At 45.7% G+C, this 18660-nt stretch overlaps 1 protein-coding gene across 4 annotated transcripts in view; it reads right to left on the reverse strand.

Annotated features, from left to right (window-relative positions):
- Positions 1–8269: 8269 nt before the first annotated feature.
- Positions 8270–18660, reverse strand: part of LOC148535104 (hydroxyacylglutathione hydrolase-like protein) — a 29555-nt gene continuing 19164 nt past the window's right edge. For all 4 annotated transcript variants that reach the window (XM_088464786.1, XM_088464789.1, XM_088464788.1 and 1 more), the window contains 3 exons: positions 15404–15505; positions 14009–14088; positions 8270–8853 (listed from right to left, as the gene is read on the reverse strand). In XM_088464786.1, coding sequence (XP_088320912.1) covers positions 8610–8853; positions 14009–14088; positions 15404–15505 — 426 coding nt within the window. In that variant the 3' untranslated portion in view covers positions 8270–8609. The remainder of the gene's footprint in view (positions 8854–14008; positions 14089–15403; positions 15506–18660) is intronic.

Consider the following 18660-nt stretch of genomic DNA (forward strand, 5'->3'; position numbering starts at 1 on the left):
GCTGGGTCAGTTCTCAGCTGACTTGCTCATCCAATGGACAGCTACCTGGGGGTATAAAGAGAACTCCAGGTGAACAGGAAATTGCCTGATCAACTTCGTTATTCCCAGATGGTTGCTATTTGCTCGTCCAGGCTTCACATGCAATCTTCCAGAGACTTTTCCCAGTGGTATTTCCAGTATATGCGCTGTACATCTCCTATGTACTGAGCCTAGTGATTATTTACAAAGTGCCATATCCTTGTGCAGCAGTGTGATAGAACATCTTTGCCTGAGTAATATTTACAAGTGCCATATCCTTGTCTTTGTCTGTGTACAACTCCAAGAATACCTTTTACCTGTGTACTCGGTACGCACAGTAGTGTACAAGCACAGATCCTCCTTCTCCTCGAGCCAGCAGCATATCCTCATTCTCCAGTGTTAGCTGCAGAACCTACTCCTCAGTGGATTTTCTCCCTCTGGTCTGCCACAGCACCTCTTCAGGAAACATCTCTATTGTGCTTCTCTGTACTAGTGGTACAGAGATTATATTTCCAGTGGGCCAAAGCGGTATGTCTTTCCCTATTACCACTCGCATCGGATCCCTGACCTGGGGACCGCGACCTGCTTGCCGGGTGCGGCTGAAACCCATATCCTGCTTGGAGGGGTCTGCACTCTAGGTCAGGTCTCGCCAACATCCGATGCTTGTGGATGAGGAGACTGCACATCTAGGCCCCTCGCTCCTGAATCCTTCATTGGCCCCAGACCACAACTTCCAGCCCGTCAGTAGGGGACTCCAGGATGCTAAACGTGACGATCGTGTGGGGTGAGCAGAGCACACGATATGTCGTTCAATGCATCTGCCTTCGGCTGGGTACAGAGCTACAGCATTTTACATGTTCTATGTGACTAAATACATAGACGTACATTAAGGGGTCTATGTACTAAGCAGTGATAAGAGACAGAGTGAAAAGTGATGTCAGTGATAATGTGCCAGCCAATCAGCTCCCAACTGCCATCTCACAGGCTGTGTTTGAAAAATGACAGTTGGGAGCTGATTGGCTGGCACCTTATCACTTTTCACTCTGTCTCTTATCACTGCTTAGTACATAGACCCCTAAAAATTTTTTTTTTTTACATCATAGAGGGTTTTCTACTGTATGGGTTTCTTCAGCCCGTCCAAGTCCAAGTCAGCTCACTAAGGCAGAGGGGTGGGCAACCTGCTACACCTCGTACAACAGAGAAATGCACCTATCTCCCACAGTATACATGAGGTGTTGTTGTGCTGAGATTTGGAGTTTACTGCTTCCTCGCTGATTTCATAGGACTGCTTCCCCCCACCCCCACCTTCTCTCCCTTGGGAGACTTGTACTTTAGATCACTGATGCTTTCATAGACTGATGTAATGCGCCTAAATGACAACGAGCCATGAGGCAGCCGACCGCCAAGGGGCATAGCATACATGTAAGATAGAGTATGTGCCGCTGCCCTTTGTGACTATGGTGATGGCAATTGTAAACAATAGGAATAATGCTACTGGTCATTACATTATATATGTCTATGTGACTAAATACATGGGGGTGTGTCGCATTTTACATGTTCTATGTGACTATTGTCGTGCGTCTAGCAACGGAGAGGACGAAATGTCCACTGACCAGACTCAAGGGAGCCGACCACCACGGAGCGAGCAGCAGTGTGCATGTAAGATACAGTATGTGCCATTGCTCTCTCTGTGTGACTAGGGACATGGTTGTGGTAAAACTTAGGGACTGTGGGCCTGATTCAGAGCCGGACGCTATTTGTGGACGGTCGTTCCAAAATAGGGTCCGGCTATTTAAATTGAGCGCTCGATCTTTGCGGTTTGTTGACACCTCTATGTCTGAGCGAGCGAACGAAAAATGTGCTCGCTATTTTGTAAAGACGCCCCTTTGCCGTTCGCATCACACGTCATCTCCGGTATTTATTAGATTAATCGGGAACATCGAAAGGCGTATGAACTGCTCGCAGTGCTTGTGGTAGCTTTTTCCTACCGCTATCACTGCGAGCAGTTCAGGCTAAAACACAAACAAGTGACGTTGTCGATGACGCTCCTATACTAATTATGCACTCCCATTAAACGCCCTTTTGACTGTTAGGCACGCCTGCATTCGGATCTCCACTCCCCCGTTTTCAAGCACCTTCCCCTGTTACCACCCACAAACGGTACATTCTGTCAATCAAATTAGCAGCCCCTCGCTGTTTTGCGAGTGCACGATTTCCGACCGCAATGACTGGTTTGCGCATGCGCAGTTGTGCAAACATCGCTCAGAGCGAACGAGCGGCCGCTTACGAGCGGCTCTGAATCAGGCCCTGTGCTAGCAGCCATTAGATGACATCAGGGTTGAAAAAAATCATTTGTTTCTAAACAAGTTTTTATGGATTAAACCAGTTTTTTTTTTGCATTAATGTTTTAATGGAGAAAAAAAAAAAGTAATCCTGCTTATTATATTAATACTGTTAAACATTTCTATGTATTAAAAACCTTGATCAACCATGTTTTAATGCTTTATAACATTAACAATCCAAAAGTTATTAGGATTTTTTTTCTCATCAAAAGAGAGCCAGGCTACGTCTTCCTTCCACTCATCGCAGTAGGACTGAAGGTTTTGAATTGAAATAAACATGGAGATTAATCCATAAGGTGTTTCTCTGTGCCTCTTCAATGTGTTGGAGTTGTTTAAGATTAAGAATGTTAGTTGTAATTTTCTCCTGTCCTATAGGATTGTTAGGGGAGGAGTTTGTGGAGTCTTAGCCGATGCTAGGCAGATTTAGTTCCTCTCTGATCTGGTTCACCCTCCCACCCGCCCTATTTCTCTGTTGAGTGTGTGAATTGACTGTATTGGTTCAGCTCACTCAAATAAACACCAAAGCAACAAGGATGTAGAATAATACCAGGGGGATTCCCATATAATAGGCTTTTTTTTTTTTTTTTTTCAATAACATTTTTTATTGAGACAATGGGCTCTATTTATTAACATTATTTTTACTAAAATAAAGTGAAAAAGGGTGTTTTCACACCCTTTTCACATTATTTTAGTATCACCTACAGTTACTAATGGGCAATTGGAGTAGAATTTGTAAAATTCTACTTCAACCCCTAAGTATCACTTATTTTTAGTAAGCAGATCGCATTTCCCATAATTGTAATGGGAAATGTGATCCGACCAAAGTTACTAAAAATAAAATGTGAAAAAATACAGGGGAAAGCGTTATCCAGGGTCTCCCCCGGTTTACCGGACTCCTGCTCCGCTCTGACTGGGAGAGCAGAGCCCGGAGCCGGCCCCAGTGATCAGCTGTGTGGTCTAAACAGACCACACGCTGATTCCCTGTAAAAAAAAAATAATAAAAAAATAAAAAAAACTCCAAACTTACCCGACGCCAGGGACTGGAGTTCGGGGCTCCGGTGATGTCCTCTCTCCGGTCAGCTGGTCTCCCATGCTGCACTGCGGCCCGGTCGTCACCTGACAGGGTCCCAGTGCAGTATGGGATGTCAGCTGACCGGAGGACATCACCCGGAGCCCGGATCATGCAGGTAAGTGTAATTAAGGGAGGGGGGGTCACAGGGGGGGTAGGGGGGGGGGGGTCAGTGATCGCTGTGGGTGGGGCTTGGCAACAGGGGCGGGGCTTAGCGCCGGGGGAGGTGGCAGTGGCGGCCGGTCGGCGCATGCGCGGGGCACTTGTTACTGTATATTTTTGTGAAAATACCGTGACTAGTGTGAAGAGGGGATCGCAGGGACAGAGCTTTCTCGTAAGCCCTGTCCCTGCAAGGGATTTGTAGTAAATCCCTGTGATATTGCCTGAATTCGCAATGCGAATTCCCTCAGTAATATCACACTACAATCTGCATTACCAATGCGGATTGTAGTAAATAGAGCCCAATGTGTATATATAATAAGAAACATGTTTTTTGTTTCATACAACATTCAATTTAAAATCATATAAAATATGATACAAAAACAAATTCTATTTGTATAGAGTTTACAAGTAAACAGTTTAAAATATATATTTTAAATTTGAGAACAAATCTTCAGTTTTGTCTTTTGCATTTATCTATTTAATATAATAAACCAGTACAAAATTATTATTTAATGTGCGATTGTTTTTCTTTCCTGGGGACCTGGAGAGAGAAACAGCCAAACGCATCTTTCTAAATAATATTAATAGGAGGATCACATACCGCTGACCTTGTGAGATACCATGTGGTATCTATTGTGTATTTGTTTTCTTGTGGTAAGTGGAAGTGTGTCTATGTACGTTTCCCATAATGAAAAGAAACGTTCCACCTTTTTTCCTTTCTGTGCCATGGTCTCTACCCAATCCATTTTGAAAATAAAATTTTATTTTGTCATAAACAGAGACCATTGGGGAGGTGAGCTATCCAACCAACCCTGTAGTATGGTTTTCCTGCCCGCCACGCTCATAATCAACAGTAATTTCTTACTATCTGAAGTCATACGCTGTTCTGGGTCAAAATACCCCAATGTTGCCATAGGCTTTTTTTTAAAAAGAAGTGTATGTGTCGTGCCTGTAGTCACATCATATTAAAAAAAAAAAATTTTTTAGTTTACATGTTCTCTCGCTTTATTTCAACTGTATGTCATAGAAATTGAAAGCGGAGAGTGCGTCTTTATACCACCGCAGTTATGTGTAACGATTAGCGCGGTGTTCAACAAGCTGCTTAGTGGCTGCTCCCACCCCCTGGAAGACTTTACTTTAGATCACTGGTGATGTCACAGACTGGTGTAATGCTTAAATGACTAACAAAACATCTCCTTTATTATGTTACTAAAAGGCTCATGCTTCCTTTGGGGGACGAGACCTCCTGTAGAGGGCATACCAAGTTTGTAAATTGACCATGCCACCCGCTCCAATGATTTTATACAGGAGCCAGTCCCTCAACCGCCACTACCGTTCATCTAGAGAGAATACTATTATTATATGATATTATACAATAAGATAAAAAAAGAATATTCTTTTACTTTGGTGTGTTTCCCAACCTTATCTGCATCCGCTCTTCCCCCCACCGTTCATTTGTAAGGCATGTGACTGCCGCCAATACTGCTGAAATATCCACTAGGTGCCTGCAGGACAATGCGCAAATACATTCTGATAGCAAAGGTTAAATTTAAAGAACACACACACACCGATCATTTCCGCTATACACCAGGTGCTATAATGTCGCACATTTTATTACATTGTCGCACCTTCAGCTTTTAATACAGTGATGGGATTTGTAGTTTCACCTGGTTGTCAATTCTGGAGCACTAAAAAATTATTAAAAACTGATAATTTCTAGGCCACACCAGCAATGAGTGCTACACACGCAGTGACCGTATGTGTACCAATTAGCGTCATGTTAAATAATTTCCTAGCGGCAAAGCACTGCCGAACATTCCGCAAGTTTGCTGCAGAAGACGCACAGTCAGTATGTAATCCAAGGACACTTCTTTCTGTGCTTAGACTTTTAATTCAGTGATGATCTCATATAGCCAGGGGCGTATCTATAATGGGTGCAGGGTGTGCAGGGAACACGGGCCCCTGGGTCCAGGGGGGCCCCGCACCGCACACCCTGCACCCATAATATTACTTACCTCTCCGGAGTCCCACGTCAGCGCGGGCATCCGGCGCTGTAAAACGACTAAAAAATGGCCGTGGCGGCCATTTTCCCGTCGTTTGCGCATGCGCAGTACAGGGAAAATGGCCACCGCGGCCATTTTCCCAGTGACCTGTGCATACACTATAGACTCTGGGCACACTCTAGTGCCCAGAGTCTATAACTCCGGTGCTGGCTGCGCACAGCTCAGTACGCTGCCGGCCGCCAGGCGGAGAGGTGGGGCCTGAGTCGGAGACTGCACACGGGCCCCCTCCTCTCTAGAAAAGCCCCTGCATATAGCTGTGTGAGTACTGCACTTCCACCTCGCCAACTTGTTCCCGAACCTGCTGGACATCTTGCTGCAGCAGGGACAGGTCACACTGAACTTTTTCAATTTGGCCTGAAAGACGTTTTTCACTGCCAGCTATGGCCTCCAAAACTTGTTGCAAAGTGGCCTGGGGAGGGGGCAAGAGAGTATCACCTTGAGGGTTATTCATGGCTGAGGAGTCTGTGCTGCAGATTTGTGAGCAAACATCTCCAACTTGGCTGCTACAGCAGCCGGATTAGTTTTCCCCATAATGACAGGCACTGAATAGTTCTGAAGTAGCTCCACTAGGATGTGCAGAGGCAGGGAAGGGCAGTAAATTCAAAGATGGCCGCCGTGTGAAGAGGCCACGCCCACCCCCACGTGACAGGGAGAGGAAGAGCAGTTACCCAACAAGAGGGGTGAGTGCTGGGCAATGGTAACCACTCACCAGCAGCTGCACCCTCCCAACAATAACTGGGAGAACCCGGGAGCTGCAGGGAGGGAGCTCCGGCACAGCGTGAGGTTACTCAGCCGGGAAGGCCGTGGCCAGACACACAGATGTCTTTGAAGGGAACGATTTGCTCTTCAACAGACTGAAGTTCTTCAGGATCAATTGCTCCACTGCTGCTGATTAATTTGATATGCGACACTTATATATCTGTGTGCAACTGAGTCTCTCAATCAGCATGCAAAGTGCTATGAAGCAGCGGCCGTAGCTTTTTTCCCACACCAAGTGTTGGGGCCCTCCAGGGATTTTCCCTGTACCCCTGTGGGCCAGTCCAACCCCGACTACTTCATCATCATCGCTTGTTTCACTGCAGCTACTAAAGCTCCCTACTCCTTCTCCTTTCGGGACTGGCTGCCCTTCACCATCATCACTGTCAGTGTCACTGGAATTTGATGGAATCTCTTCTTCTTTTCGGTACCTAACCCTGTTGCTAGATGCTCTTGGTGTCTGGAGAAAATAAAAGCAACACTAACAAAGCGACCGCCACTACTACCACAGCTGCTAATAATGATGAAAAGAATTTGAATTAATTTACAATTTAAAAATGTTAAGATAATATATAATGATACATATAAGGCTACTATCAGCTGTCAAAACTGGTATATACAGCTATTATATGAGGAAAATATTTAGGTTAGGCCTATATGCCAGGATAAGCCTTGCACACAGTATGGCTCTATACATTGCACGACATCCAATGAAGTGGACATTATGATTTTACATCAACTGTGAAAAAAAAACAAAATTGAGTTTTTGATCAATATATCTACAATATTATGCCCTAAACATTACTTTCCTAGAATTTTTTTTTTTTTTTACCTGCTCTGCCATCTTTGAGTAAAAAGATTTTACAGAAATCCCAGAGGTGCTGGTGAACTTTTCTCAGCCATTTTATTTTGAACTAATTGTTTTTGTAGGAATGAAAAGCTGCCACTAGGTGGCATACCTTCTAAGATTGGAAGAGGTCCAAATAAGAGGACACCAAGCATTAGAGATGTCAACAGAGAGTATTTCTATAGAAGATTATAGGAGGGGGAAATCAATTAGCCCCAATGTTGGACGGTTACGTTAGGGTCTTCCGGGGGGGGGGGGAACTTAGGGTTAGGCACCCCCCCGCGAGGGTTAGGGCTAGGCTAGGGGAAGGGGGGGATTAGGGTTAGGCACCCCCGGGGGTAGGTTAGGGTTAGGCACCCCCTGGGAGACTTAAGCGGCCCATACAAGGGGCGATTTTACACACGATATGCATGATTTCGATCGATCGCAACGATCAATCGTGCATATCGTGTGCGTTTTGGCACGCTGTACGACAGCGAAGTGCATCCCCGCCGTCGTACATCGGCATCGTAGATCTTATGGAAATACCATAAGATCTGCGATCCGTCATGCTGTTAAATAGGTAACCGAAGCATCTTGTAAGATGCATCGTTTACCATTCACAGCAGCATGCGATGCATCGGGCTGACTTTGAAAACGTACCGAGGTGTCGTACGTTTTCAAATCGCCCCGTGTATGGGCCGCATTAGGTTTAGGCTGCGGGGAAGGGGGGTTAGGTTTAGGCACTTACAGGGGGGCTTAGGCACTTGGGGGGGAGGTTAGGGTTAGGCACCCCTAAGGGAGGGTTAGAGTGGGGGGTTAGGTTAGTGAATACTTAAAATACTTACCTGTCGGGATCTTCACTGCCATTTTCCTGCGTCGGGCGGTATTTCATACCGATCCCAGAGGAATAAGGATGGTTATTTCCATGCCAACAAATCATACATCCCCTCCTAGTTTATAAACTGCATTAGGAAAGGCAATGAGATCTTTTTTTTCCTATGTAGCACTATTAATAAATGTCCCCTATTGGATGAATTCAGTGAGATTATTTATTATAGGAGATTTATAATGAAGCACAAGTAGCCGTTACACCCTCCTGGGTATTCTTGAGTGAATTCTGATCCCCTCCAAAAAAATAAAAAATACAAATAAAAATAGTTCTATAATTAAAAAAATGTAATTATCTACCCATCAACAAAATGCTTTGCCCAGCAACTGGAAGGTGACCCCTGAACCGTCAGCCTTACACCGAGAGTGATACAACAGTCAGTGCTCCTCGCGGTGACCGACCAATGACCGAGAGCCAACACTTTTTCTTTTTGCAACTTTCCGGATAATGGTTTTTTAGATGCAGGATTCCATAACTTTATCTATAATTTTTTTATCTTCCTCTTTTTTACTTTCCCCCGGCTGGAGTGTCCTAGTGTTGGGGCACCATCTGCTGTTACTTGTTGTGCTGGCGGTGACTGGTGGAGGAGACCCCACTGAAATGCCAGTAGCGCTGGGATTGGCAGCTGATCTTTTGGCTTTTTAAATTCGTCCCTTTCTTTCCGCAAAACCCGGGTAACTTCCACTGGGTCTGTCTTGCTGGTGAATTTCTGAACAGCCTCTTCCCTGTAACCACCACAAAAATCCATATAAGTATGTACACACAAACGCGAGAAAACATGAGGAAGCAGTAAGAAGTGGAGATGGTTATACATTATTGTTGAGAACCTGTTGATTCCATTAATGTACTATTTTCTCTGTCTGTAAACTTCTATTGAAGCCCTAAGGGAATATTTATTTACTAAAGGTCAATTTTGATAGATTTAAAATCAATTGCAATCGATCAACATCAATGTTTGTGTTTCTGGGGCTAAATCAAAACATTTACTAACAGACAGGCTCAGACTGGGCCAACGGGGATTCGGTGAAATTCCCGGTGAGCCCCGCAGATTCTTAGCCACGCCCTCAATCGTGGTAGGGCGGGGCCTACGGCGACTTCTCCTTTCACTATATCAGGGCAGTTGCCGGACAGTCTATAAGACTGTTTTATATGCTGCAGGCGGTGGAGGGCAGCGGGATCAGTCAGTGTGCAACAGCAATAGCAGCGCTGATTCCAGGAACTGGAATCAGTGATGACATAAGCGGGGGGAGGAGCCCAGCTGTACGCGCTCCATGCACAGAGGAGCCAGGTCTGGAAGCAGGGTCGGCTTGAGGGGGCGCACAGTTCAGCCGCTGATAGGATCAATGACCCAGCACCTGGATATATTTGTGCTGTGTTTTGGGAGCTGGGAAAGCAGGATCTGAATTGTATGATTCAGTACTGTACACATTGTGCATTGCTACAGTGGGGGCATATTATTAACTGAGGCACTATAGTGGGGGCAAATGAACTGGGGCACGACTGTGGGGGCATATTATTAACTGGGGCACTACTGTGGGGGCATATTATTAATTGGGACACTACTGTGGGGCCATATTAACTGGGACACTACTGTTGGGACACATTATGAACTGGGACACTACTGTGAGGGCATGTTATTAACTGGGACTGAGGGCATATTAACTGGGGCACTACTGTTGGGACACATTATTAACTGGGACACTACTATGGGAACATATTAACTGGGGCACTACTGTGTGGGCATATTAACTGTTGCACTACTTTTGGGACACATTATGAACTGGGACACTACTGTGGGGACACAATATTAACACTACTGTGGGGACACATTATGAACTGGGGCACTACTGTGGGGAAACATTATGAACTGGGGCACTACTGTGGGGCCATATAATAACGGGGGCACTACTGTGGGGACATTAACTGGGGCACTACTGTGGGGACATATTATTAACTGAGGCACTACTGTGGGGGCACTACTACATTTTGCTTATATACAGTAGAAGTGGGGGGAGGACTCCAAAAACAACTGCACACAAGGAGCTAGTAGAGCTGGAACCGGCCCTGTCTGGAAGAAGACAACAAGGAGAAAGAGGTGGATCAAGCCAAGGTTAGTATTTTATTATCTTGTACTGGTCTTTTGAGAAGATCTCAAAAGACCAATACAAGATAATACCTCTTCTACAGAATGACCATTTCCCCTATAGCAGAGCGCTGCGGCTTGGTGTGATACATTGTTGGCCATAGCATTTGTTACCCAGCATGTCCTTTATGCCACATTCCGAAACTCGTTACGCCTCTTCTGTCAATCACCACATATACCTAATCACTGGACACCCCTTTAATGGCCCCTAAAAAAGTATTTACCTGGTGGGCCCTTAGGCCGGTATCCTATCAGCCGCAGTAAATTACCACGGCTAATTACTTTGCCCGGGGCTATCCAATTAGCCCCGATGCCGGCACTTAGCTGGGATTTTGTTTCGCCTGTGATCCGTGATAAGAAGCCTTTCTTCTCCCGATCGCGGCAGTGAAAATACATAGGATCCGCGAAAAGTTGTGGATCTATGTATTTTTGTGAGAACAACAGTTTTCAGACATAAAAAACAGGGTTTAATTGGATACCACGAAAAAAAAAATAGTCGAAAAAACCCCGAAAATCGTGTAAAAGAATCCGAAATTTTTTCGCTACTAACTGGATAAAGGCCTTAATGCCAGAGTCGAACACTGCTAAAAGACAATTTTTTATTTGGTTTTCTAAGTATTAGTAAACGTGTGATTTAGCCCCAGAAAAACAACATCAATGTTGATCGATTTTCATCAATTTTAAATAGATAAAAAGATCTACCTTTAGTAAATATACCCCCAATCTTAAATAATATTTACTTTGTATAATGTTACACAGTTGGTTCAGGGATCGGTACAGTAATGGAAGATCTAGGCTGTCTAGATAGACAATCAAAAGACCGACACCAGGTGGTCGACATGCGAATGGTCGACAGGGTTAAATGGTTGCCCGTTAAAAGGTCGACATGGACTTGGATCAACAGGGTCAAAAGGTGGACACACAATTAGTCGACACCAAAAAGGTTTTTCATGATTGTTAGGGTTAGGATTAGACACTTGGCGGAGGCTTAGAGTTTAGCTGCTGAAGGGGACGGTAGGGTTAGGCACTAGGGGGAGGATTAGGGTGGTGAGGATTAGGGTTAAAATAAAAAAAACAAAAAAAAAACAAATGTGTGGACATTTTGACCCTGTCGAACAGTTGACTCTGTCTACCTATTGCCTGTCTACTATTTGGTGTCTATCTTTTGACTGTCTATCTAAATCAGGGATGGGGAACCTCAGGCCCGGGGGCCGTATAAGGCCCGCGGAATCATTTGGTCTGGCCCTCTGAGCTATTTTTCCATTAGCCTCATCTGGCTAGCAGGGTGCCTAGAATGGCACCCTGCAGCCAGAATCTATGCAGCAGTGCCACCTGGAGCATCCTTAGGACGCTCCAGATGGTCTCACCGCTGCCCTTACAGCTCCCCGGGATGCTCCGGGCATTGCTGTAATCACCTGCAATTGTTGCCCCACCCCCGTGTGACATCACATGGACGAGGCGTGGCCTGCAAATAATGTTATATATATCAAACTGGCCCTGGGCATAAAAAAGGTTCCCCACCCCTGATCTAAATAGTGTAGATCTATCGACTCACACCCTAACTGATCAGGTCCCCCCAACAGCCGATAGAAGTGATGGGGGCCTCTGTGATCCTGGTGTAGGAGGACTGTGGTGTCATACATAGAGTTTGGGAAATAAAAGTGTCTAATTGGCTGCTAAGGGTTACAGCATCTTTTTTTGCACCAGTTTTCACGAGTGTCCCAAACGTGAGAGTTTTCTAGATGGCATCCTGCTCAGTGTACAAGCCCCACTGAACGGGTACTAAGATTGGGACGCTATAACTAGATCTGGCTGCCCTTTCCCCATTAGAGTCGTCCACAGCTACCTGCCACTAGGGCTTTTATTACATGTATGAGAAGAAAAGCAGGATTACAGCCAGTCCCAGGAGCAGAGGAGAGAAGACGCCCAGTAGCTGGCGATGCCATTCTGTACGCATACGGCCATTTATATAGTCAGCGATGTCCGTCTCATGTACAGTGGTGGCCAAAATTGCGGACACTTTTTGAAATTTTAATGTTTCTCAACTTCGAATGCTTACAAAAACTGTTACACTTCATGCAGTGCAATGATTCATATATCAAATGAAAGGAAATTTAATGCTGAATTAAACACAATAAACAGGAGGTCAAATATTTGCATTACAAGGGAAGTTATGCAGTAAAAACAACACTTAGGATGAAAATCTCTGTGTACTTATACTTATGATGTTACTGTCCTATCGGTATTTCGTTGGGTATCCTTTATTATTCAAGGAAGCAGCACAGCGACATGGCATTGAGCCAACCAATGTTTGGAGCTCTTCCTTCTTTATTATGTGGTGCCATGAGACAATTATAGCCTCAATTAATTGTCTTTTATTGGATGGACGCCTCAGATGTACCAGTTTTTTCAAATGGAACCACAAATGTTCTATGGGGTCCAGGTCTGGGCTGTTTCCTGGCCATCCCAGCACCTGTATGTCATTCTCCGTGAACCCCTTTTTGCATATCCATGCAGTGTGTCAGGGAGCTGAATCCTGCTGGAAAAAAAATGGGGCATTATCTGGAAAAAGATCCCTGATAGAAGGTAGAAGTTTTGGTTGTAGGATGGTGTCAATGTACTTCTGCTGTTCAGTGTGCCATCTATGACATAAAGGCGGCCTATAGCATCTGCTGTCCTACATGCCCAGATCATAACACTTTAGGATTCTTTGTTGTTGCTTGAATGCAATCTGGATGTACCTCTTTCCTGATGCGACGTCTCACATATTTTCTCCCATCACTACCAAATATCGATATCTTAGTTTCGTCACTCCATATCACTTTTTTCCACTGACCTTCTGTCCATGCAATGTGTTCTTTTGCCTACTGTATTAGTCTCTGCCGCTGCTTTTTATTCAGCAATGGATTTTTTCGGGGAATCCTACCTTTTAAGCCAACCTCCATTAGTCTTCTCCGTACCGTTCTTGCACTGACAAAAACACCAGTTGCACTCATGTCACTGCTAATGGCCGCAGATGACATCCATCTGTCTCTGACGCAAATTTGTTTTATTCTCCTATCATCAACAGCTGTTATGCACTTTTTCCGACCATTTCCTTCTTTGTTTTGTATAGATTGTGTTTCCTGATAGCGTAAACAAAACTTTCCTACTCCTGATGTTGTCACATTCCCACCAACTTCTCTTGCAATTGCTGCATACGAAAGACCATTTTTACGTAACACCACAATCCTGGATCTCTTCCTGGCTGACCAGTCACCACTTTGCCTGGACATCATTGTTGTATTTATTTTTTACACCGTCGTTAGCACTAAACAATACACACAAACATCCAACCGTAATTGCACTTCAGTAACCAACTTTATTCTGCAAAATGGAAACAGCCAAACTGACCTTTCCCACCTTTCAACATGACCTCGCACCTGCTTATAAACGACAGCTGATTGGTCCTCAGAACGACGATTCCGATTGGCTAGTAGTAGCTGTTACTACAATCCGCTTCTTGAATCTAACGCATCTGTGCTTCTTTGTCTGACTGAAAGTAGCATAACTTCCCTTGTAATGCAAATATTTGACCTCTGTTTATTGGGTTGAATTCAGCATTACATTTCCTTTCATTTGATATATGAATCATTGCACTGCGTGAAGTGAAACAGTTTTTATAGGCATTCAAAGTTGAAAAACATTCAAATTTCGAAATGTGTCCGCAATTTTGACCCCCAGTGTATACTGCTCACCTTACTCTCATGAACGGGTTATACAGAAACTCCTCTTCCAGGCTGGAGGGAACAGTGGGGATGTCCTCTTCATCTCGGGCCTGAAAAACACATCACACACCCGGCAGTTATTAGAGGTTAGTTATGCAGCCATGATGCAGTTACAGAGGGGTCCTAGGACATCGCAGCCTTTATCTATAATGTATGCGCACAGCCCCCAGCGCTGACATTTCTGCTCGCAGCCCCCCCCCCCCCGAGCTGCAGAACAGAAATGAACGAAAAGTGACCCCTTTCAGCGCTCAATCGGGACTTTCCGTGTCCCGTCATTTTGACAGGCTGCTAAATAGTGTGTAATATTACTGCTTACATTACCACAGGGTCTGTAGCAGACACAGACTGAGGACATTTTGTGTTTAACCTGAGGTAATATAGTCACAGTGTTTATATATAACATAGCATGCAGTAGGTACACGTTACAGGACAGCAATGCAGTTCCTGCAAATTAATTGGGACCAAATTTGTCGTTGGCTGTGGTTTGTGTTTTCTTTATTAAAAATAACTGGAATTATTTACATATTAGTAATAATTAATATAGACACCATTACCTGCAATAACTTGTTTTACAGATGATTCCTTCAATTAGTTACAGTATGAAGATGCTTTTTTTATCAGTTTTATTACTTATCTTTCTGCTTACAGAAGTCTACGCTGCACTGTTGCTTTGGTTTGTTTTATCTGGGCAAATAACCTTCTGCAGTTTTGCTGTCAGTTTTAAGCAGCCTTGAAACACTAGATTTGCTGACTTCAACACAGTCCCTGATTCAGCAAGGATTGCTATTCTGCTAATACGCACACAACGAAGTTGCTAATATCAGCGGTGATATGCAAATGATTGCATTCGCATTGCGATCACAGCCTAACATAAGGACGCCCACATCCCCTTACATCTATAGACTTGGCAACATAGCAAAATAATCAGTAACATCGAGTAACATCGGACCCATACACACAGTTAAGGCAGGTCAGACCTCACTCAGGAATTTCCTTCTGCAGCTATGAGGCCTCAGGCAGTGGTTTTGCAGTGGATAATTTATGTATGCCCATACAACAGCGTTCAAACGCACTGGCACGCCTGCGTTCGCCTGATCACCCCCCATCACCACCCACATGCGGCACTTCCTGTCAATAACTCTGTGATGGGACTGCGCGTGCGCAAACCCGGCCACTGTGATCACAGTGAGAAACACTAACAAAGTCAGGAATAACTATAGATATATATGATCATAAATACAGATAGGTTTGGGGGCAGGGTTAAAATTTGATATCTGGACAGGCCGGAGGAGGATCTTGCTCTGTCAAGCAGACCCCTCCGACGCGTTTCGTGGTTATATAGAACATGCTGGAGTAAACGCTCACCTTGGCCCAGGCCAGTTTCTCCTTCACATGTTCATTGTCCGGTTCTACTTTTAGTGCAAACTTCAGGTTCCTCACAGTGTATTCATGTCCACAGAACACTTTCTACAGAGAGATAACAGGTAAACACAAATACATCCTCCTCGTGACATCATCTGATCGGGGTTATAGGGGAAACTCAGCCTTCACAGCATTCTATGGTCCAGCAAGATTTCCGCTGCCCATAGAGATGACTGATGCTTTGTATAAATAACTGTATCCATAGACTGTAAAGCTAATGAGCAGGGCCCTCCACCCTCTCGGGGCCTGATTCACCACCGCACGCAACTGCGTATGCAAATGCGATTAAGCACGCAGTTCCACTGCGATAGTATGCTAATTCATTGCGATCGCAATCCTACTGCAGCACTACACAAGGACGCCCACTTTACTCAGCACACATACGCACTGTTTAGCAAGACTGCAAAACTATCGGTACAATCGAGTACCATCGCAGCCTCGCGCACACTTGTACAAGCCCTGACCTTACTCAGAAATCGTTAACTTCCACGCACGCTATGAGACCTCAGACTGCGTAGGCCATCGCAGTGGATAATTTATGCACGCCCCTGCAACGGCGTGCGAAAGCACTGGCATGCCTGCGTTTATCCAACACCCCCCGTTACCACCCACAAACGGCACTTCCTGTTAATCACTCTGCGACGGGTCTGCATAGTCACTGCGATCGCACTCCTCATCGCAGCGGACGGTTCCCGCACTGCGATGCGTACGCATGTGCAGTTCGAAACAATTGGCAGATTGCGCGCGTAATCGCAGGTGCGTACGGTAGTGAATCAGGCCCTTGGTTCTCGCCCTACGTTATATCCCTGTCTCCAGTGCTCTCCCACTCACATTCCGCAACTCTGATCCTGAGTGTTAAGGTTACTAACTTAGTCGTCTCATGGTTTGATCTTTGCCCTTGTACTGTCTGTTTGAACTTTTTTAGATGTATGTGTTTGTTTATATTGTTGTACTTCTCACTGTACGAGCACTTGGTGGCGCCACATGACATCAATCCTTTGCTGCAACATTTGGCCTAGGATGTGGTTTATCAGCACTTATTTATATTGCATAAAACAACCATGTTGGTTGTGGCAAAAATGTACAGTATTAGCATATTTTCGCATGCGCGACCGCATTAGTGTACATCTCTGACTCAGGCCCTATGTCAGTGGTTCCCAAACTGTGCACCACGGCACCCTGGGGTGCCGCAGTGCTGTCACCGGGGTGCCGCGGATGTGGCTGCCCAAAAGCTGCTGTTATTTAATTTTTTTTTCATGCACGATGGGAGAGGGTCAGGATTGGTGATTGGGGTGGAGGCAGAGCAGAGCGGGTGGGGGAAGGACGGGTTAGGTGTGATCGCGCGGGAGCTGTTATGGAACAGGCACTGGGCTGCCTGTTGATGCAACTGGACGCAGCTCTAGAAGATCGGATCTGTGGAGCTGAGGGAACAGCGCGGCGCTGGCGATCTCTAGCAAAGGTAAGTAAAGGGGCTGCATTGAAAACTATAGAAGGGGGCGGATAGCTATGAGTGGTTTAAGTATGCTACAGGGAGAGGGCACGCCTAGGGAACTATAGGGGGGTGGCTGCAATGAGAGACATGGAGGGGGCTGCAATGAGAGACATGGAGGGGGCTGCAATGAGAGACATGGAGGGGGCTGCAATGAGAGACATGGAGGGGGCTGCAATGAGAGACATGGAGGGGGCTGCACAAGGAGACACATGGAGGGGGCTGCACAGGGAGACACATGGAGGGGGCTGCACAGGGAGACACATGGAGGGGGCTGCACAGGGAGACACATGGAGGGGGCTGCACAGGGAGACACATGGAGGGGGCTGCACAGGGAGACACATGGAGGGGGCTGCACAGGGAGACACATGGAGGGGGCTGCACAGGGAGACACATGGAGGGGGCTGCACAGGGAGACACATGGAGGGGGCTGCACAGGGAGACACATGGAGGGGGCTGCAGAGGAGACACATGGAGGGGGCTGCAGAGGAGACACATGGAGGGGGCTGCAGAGGAGACACATGGAGGGGGCTGCAGAGGAGACACATGGAGGGGGCTGCACAGGGAGACATAGAGGGGGCTGCACAGGGAGACACCTGGAGGGGGCTGCACAGGGAGACACCTGGAGGGGGCTGCAGAGGAGACACATGGAAGGGGCTGCACAGGGAGACACATGGAGGGGGCTGCAGAGGAGACACATGGAGGGGGCTGCAGAGGAGACACATGGAGATGGGCAATGGGGGAGAGACTTAGGTGGCAACACAAACAAACAAGTTAATAAGTATTTCTGTCCTGACCTAAATACTAATTACGTAATTTTGACCCAACAACCTGAGTCAAAAAGGGACCGCTATGCAATTAATTTGGCTTAGTGGTCCCTTGAAAATATCAAGACCCTAAGGGTGCCTTGAGCTGAAAAAGTTTGGGAACCACTGCCCTATGTTGTTTAATTTGCCCCTCCCCTTAAGAATGTAAGCTCTTACGAGCAGGGCCTTTTCCGTCTTGTGCTTCTCCTAACTTTACTTTCACCTACTTCTTACCCCCCCACCAGGGCACCTAACACTTACGCTCTGTTGCATATCTAGGTGTTATGGTCACTTATGTATCAATGTATATTATCCATATCCTTGTCCTATTTTGTACTGTAAGTCAGTTGTCAAATTATTTGTTTATGTACTTTGTAAGGCGCTGCGGAGCACTTGTGGCGCCATATAAATAAAGGATAATAATAATAAATTCTGTCCCATCTCCTGAGTACTGGAACCAGGATACTGAACACCCAGATGTAAAGAGGACACTCAGTTGCAGAGCGACCACTATAGCACAACATTGCCCAACGCCTTCCTCTGTCATTTATATGGTGAGGATTTATATTCCACCATACACCCACACAACTGTACAGCAGTATACACCATGATCTCGTTCTCTTTTTATTTACATTTTATAACCACATTGCTGATAGGAAGTTATATTATGTACACACACCAATAAGACAGAGAAAGTGCTGGGACAAAACTCCCTACCTATGAGCTACAACCCCCTGGAACAGAAGGTGAACGGTTCCAGCATCCCAGGCAGCATGTCCCTGGTCTCATGAATAAATGTCAGACACTTCTGTAACAAGTCATCCGCAGTACCAATGGCGTCACAGAAACGACAGCTAAAAGGAGCAGTGGTAAACGCAGGATTCCTAGAAAAGGGGTTTCCAAAT

The sequence above is a fragment of the Taudactylus pleione genome, unplaced genomic scaffold (genome assembly GCF_031769625.1).
Source record: "Taudactylus pleione unplaced genomic scaffold, aTauple2 ptg000061l, whole genome shotgun sequence".
NCBI lineage: Eukaryota > Metazoa > Chordata > Amphibia > Anura > Myobatrachidae > Taudactylus > Taudactylus pleione.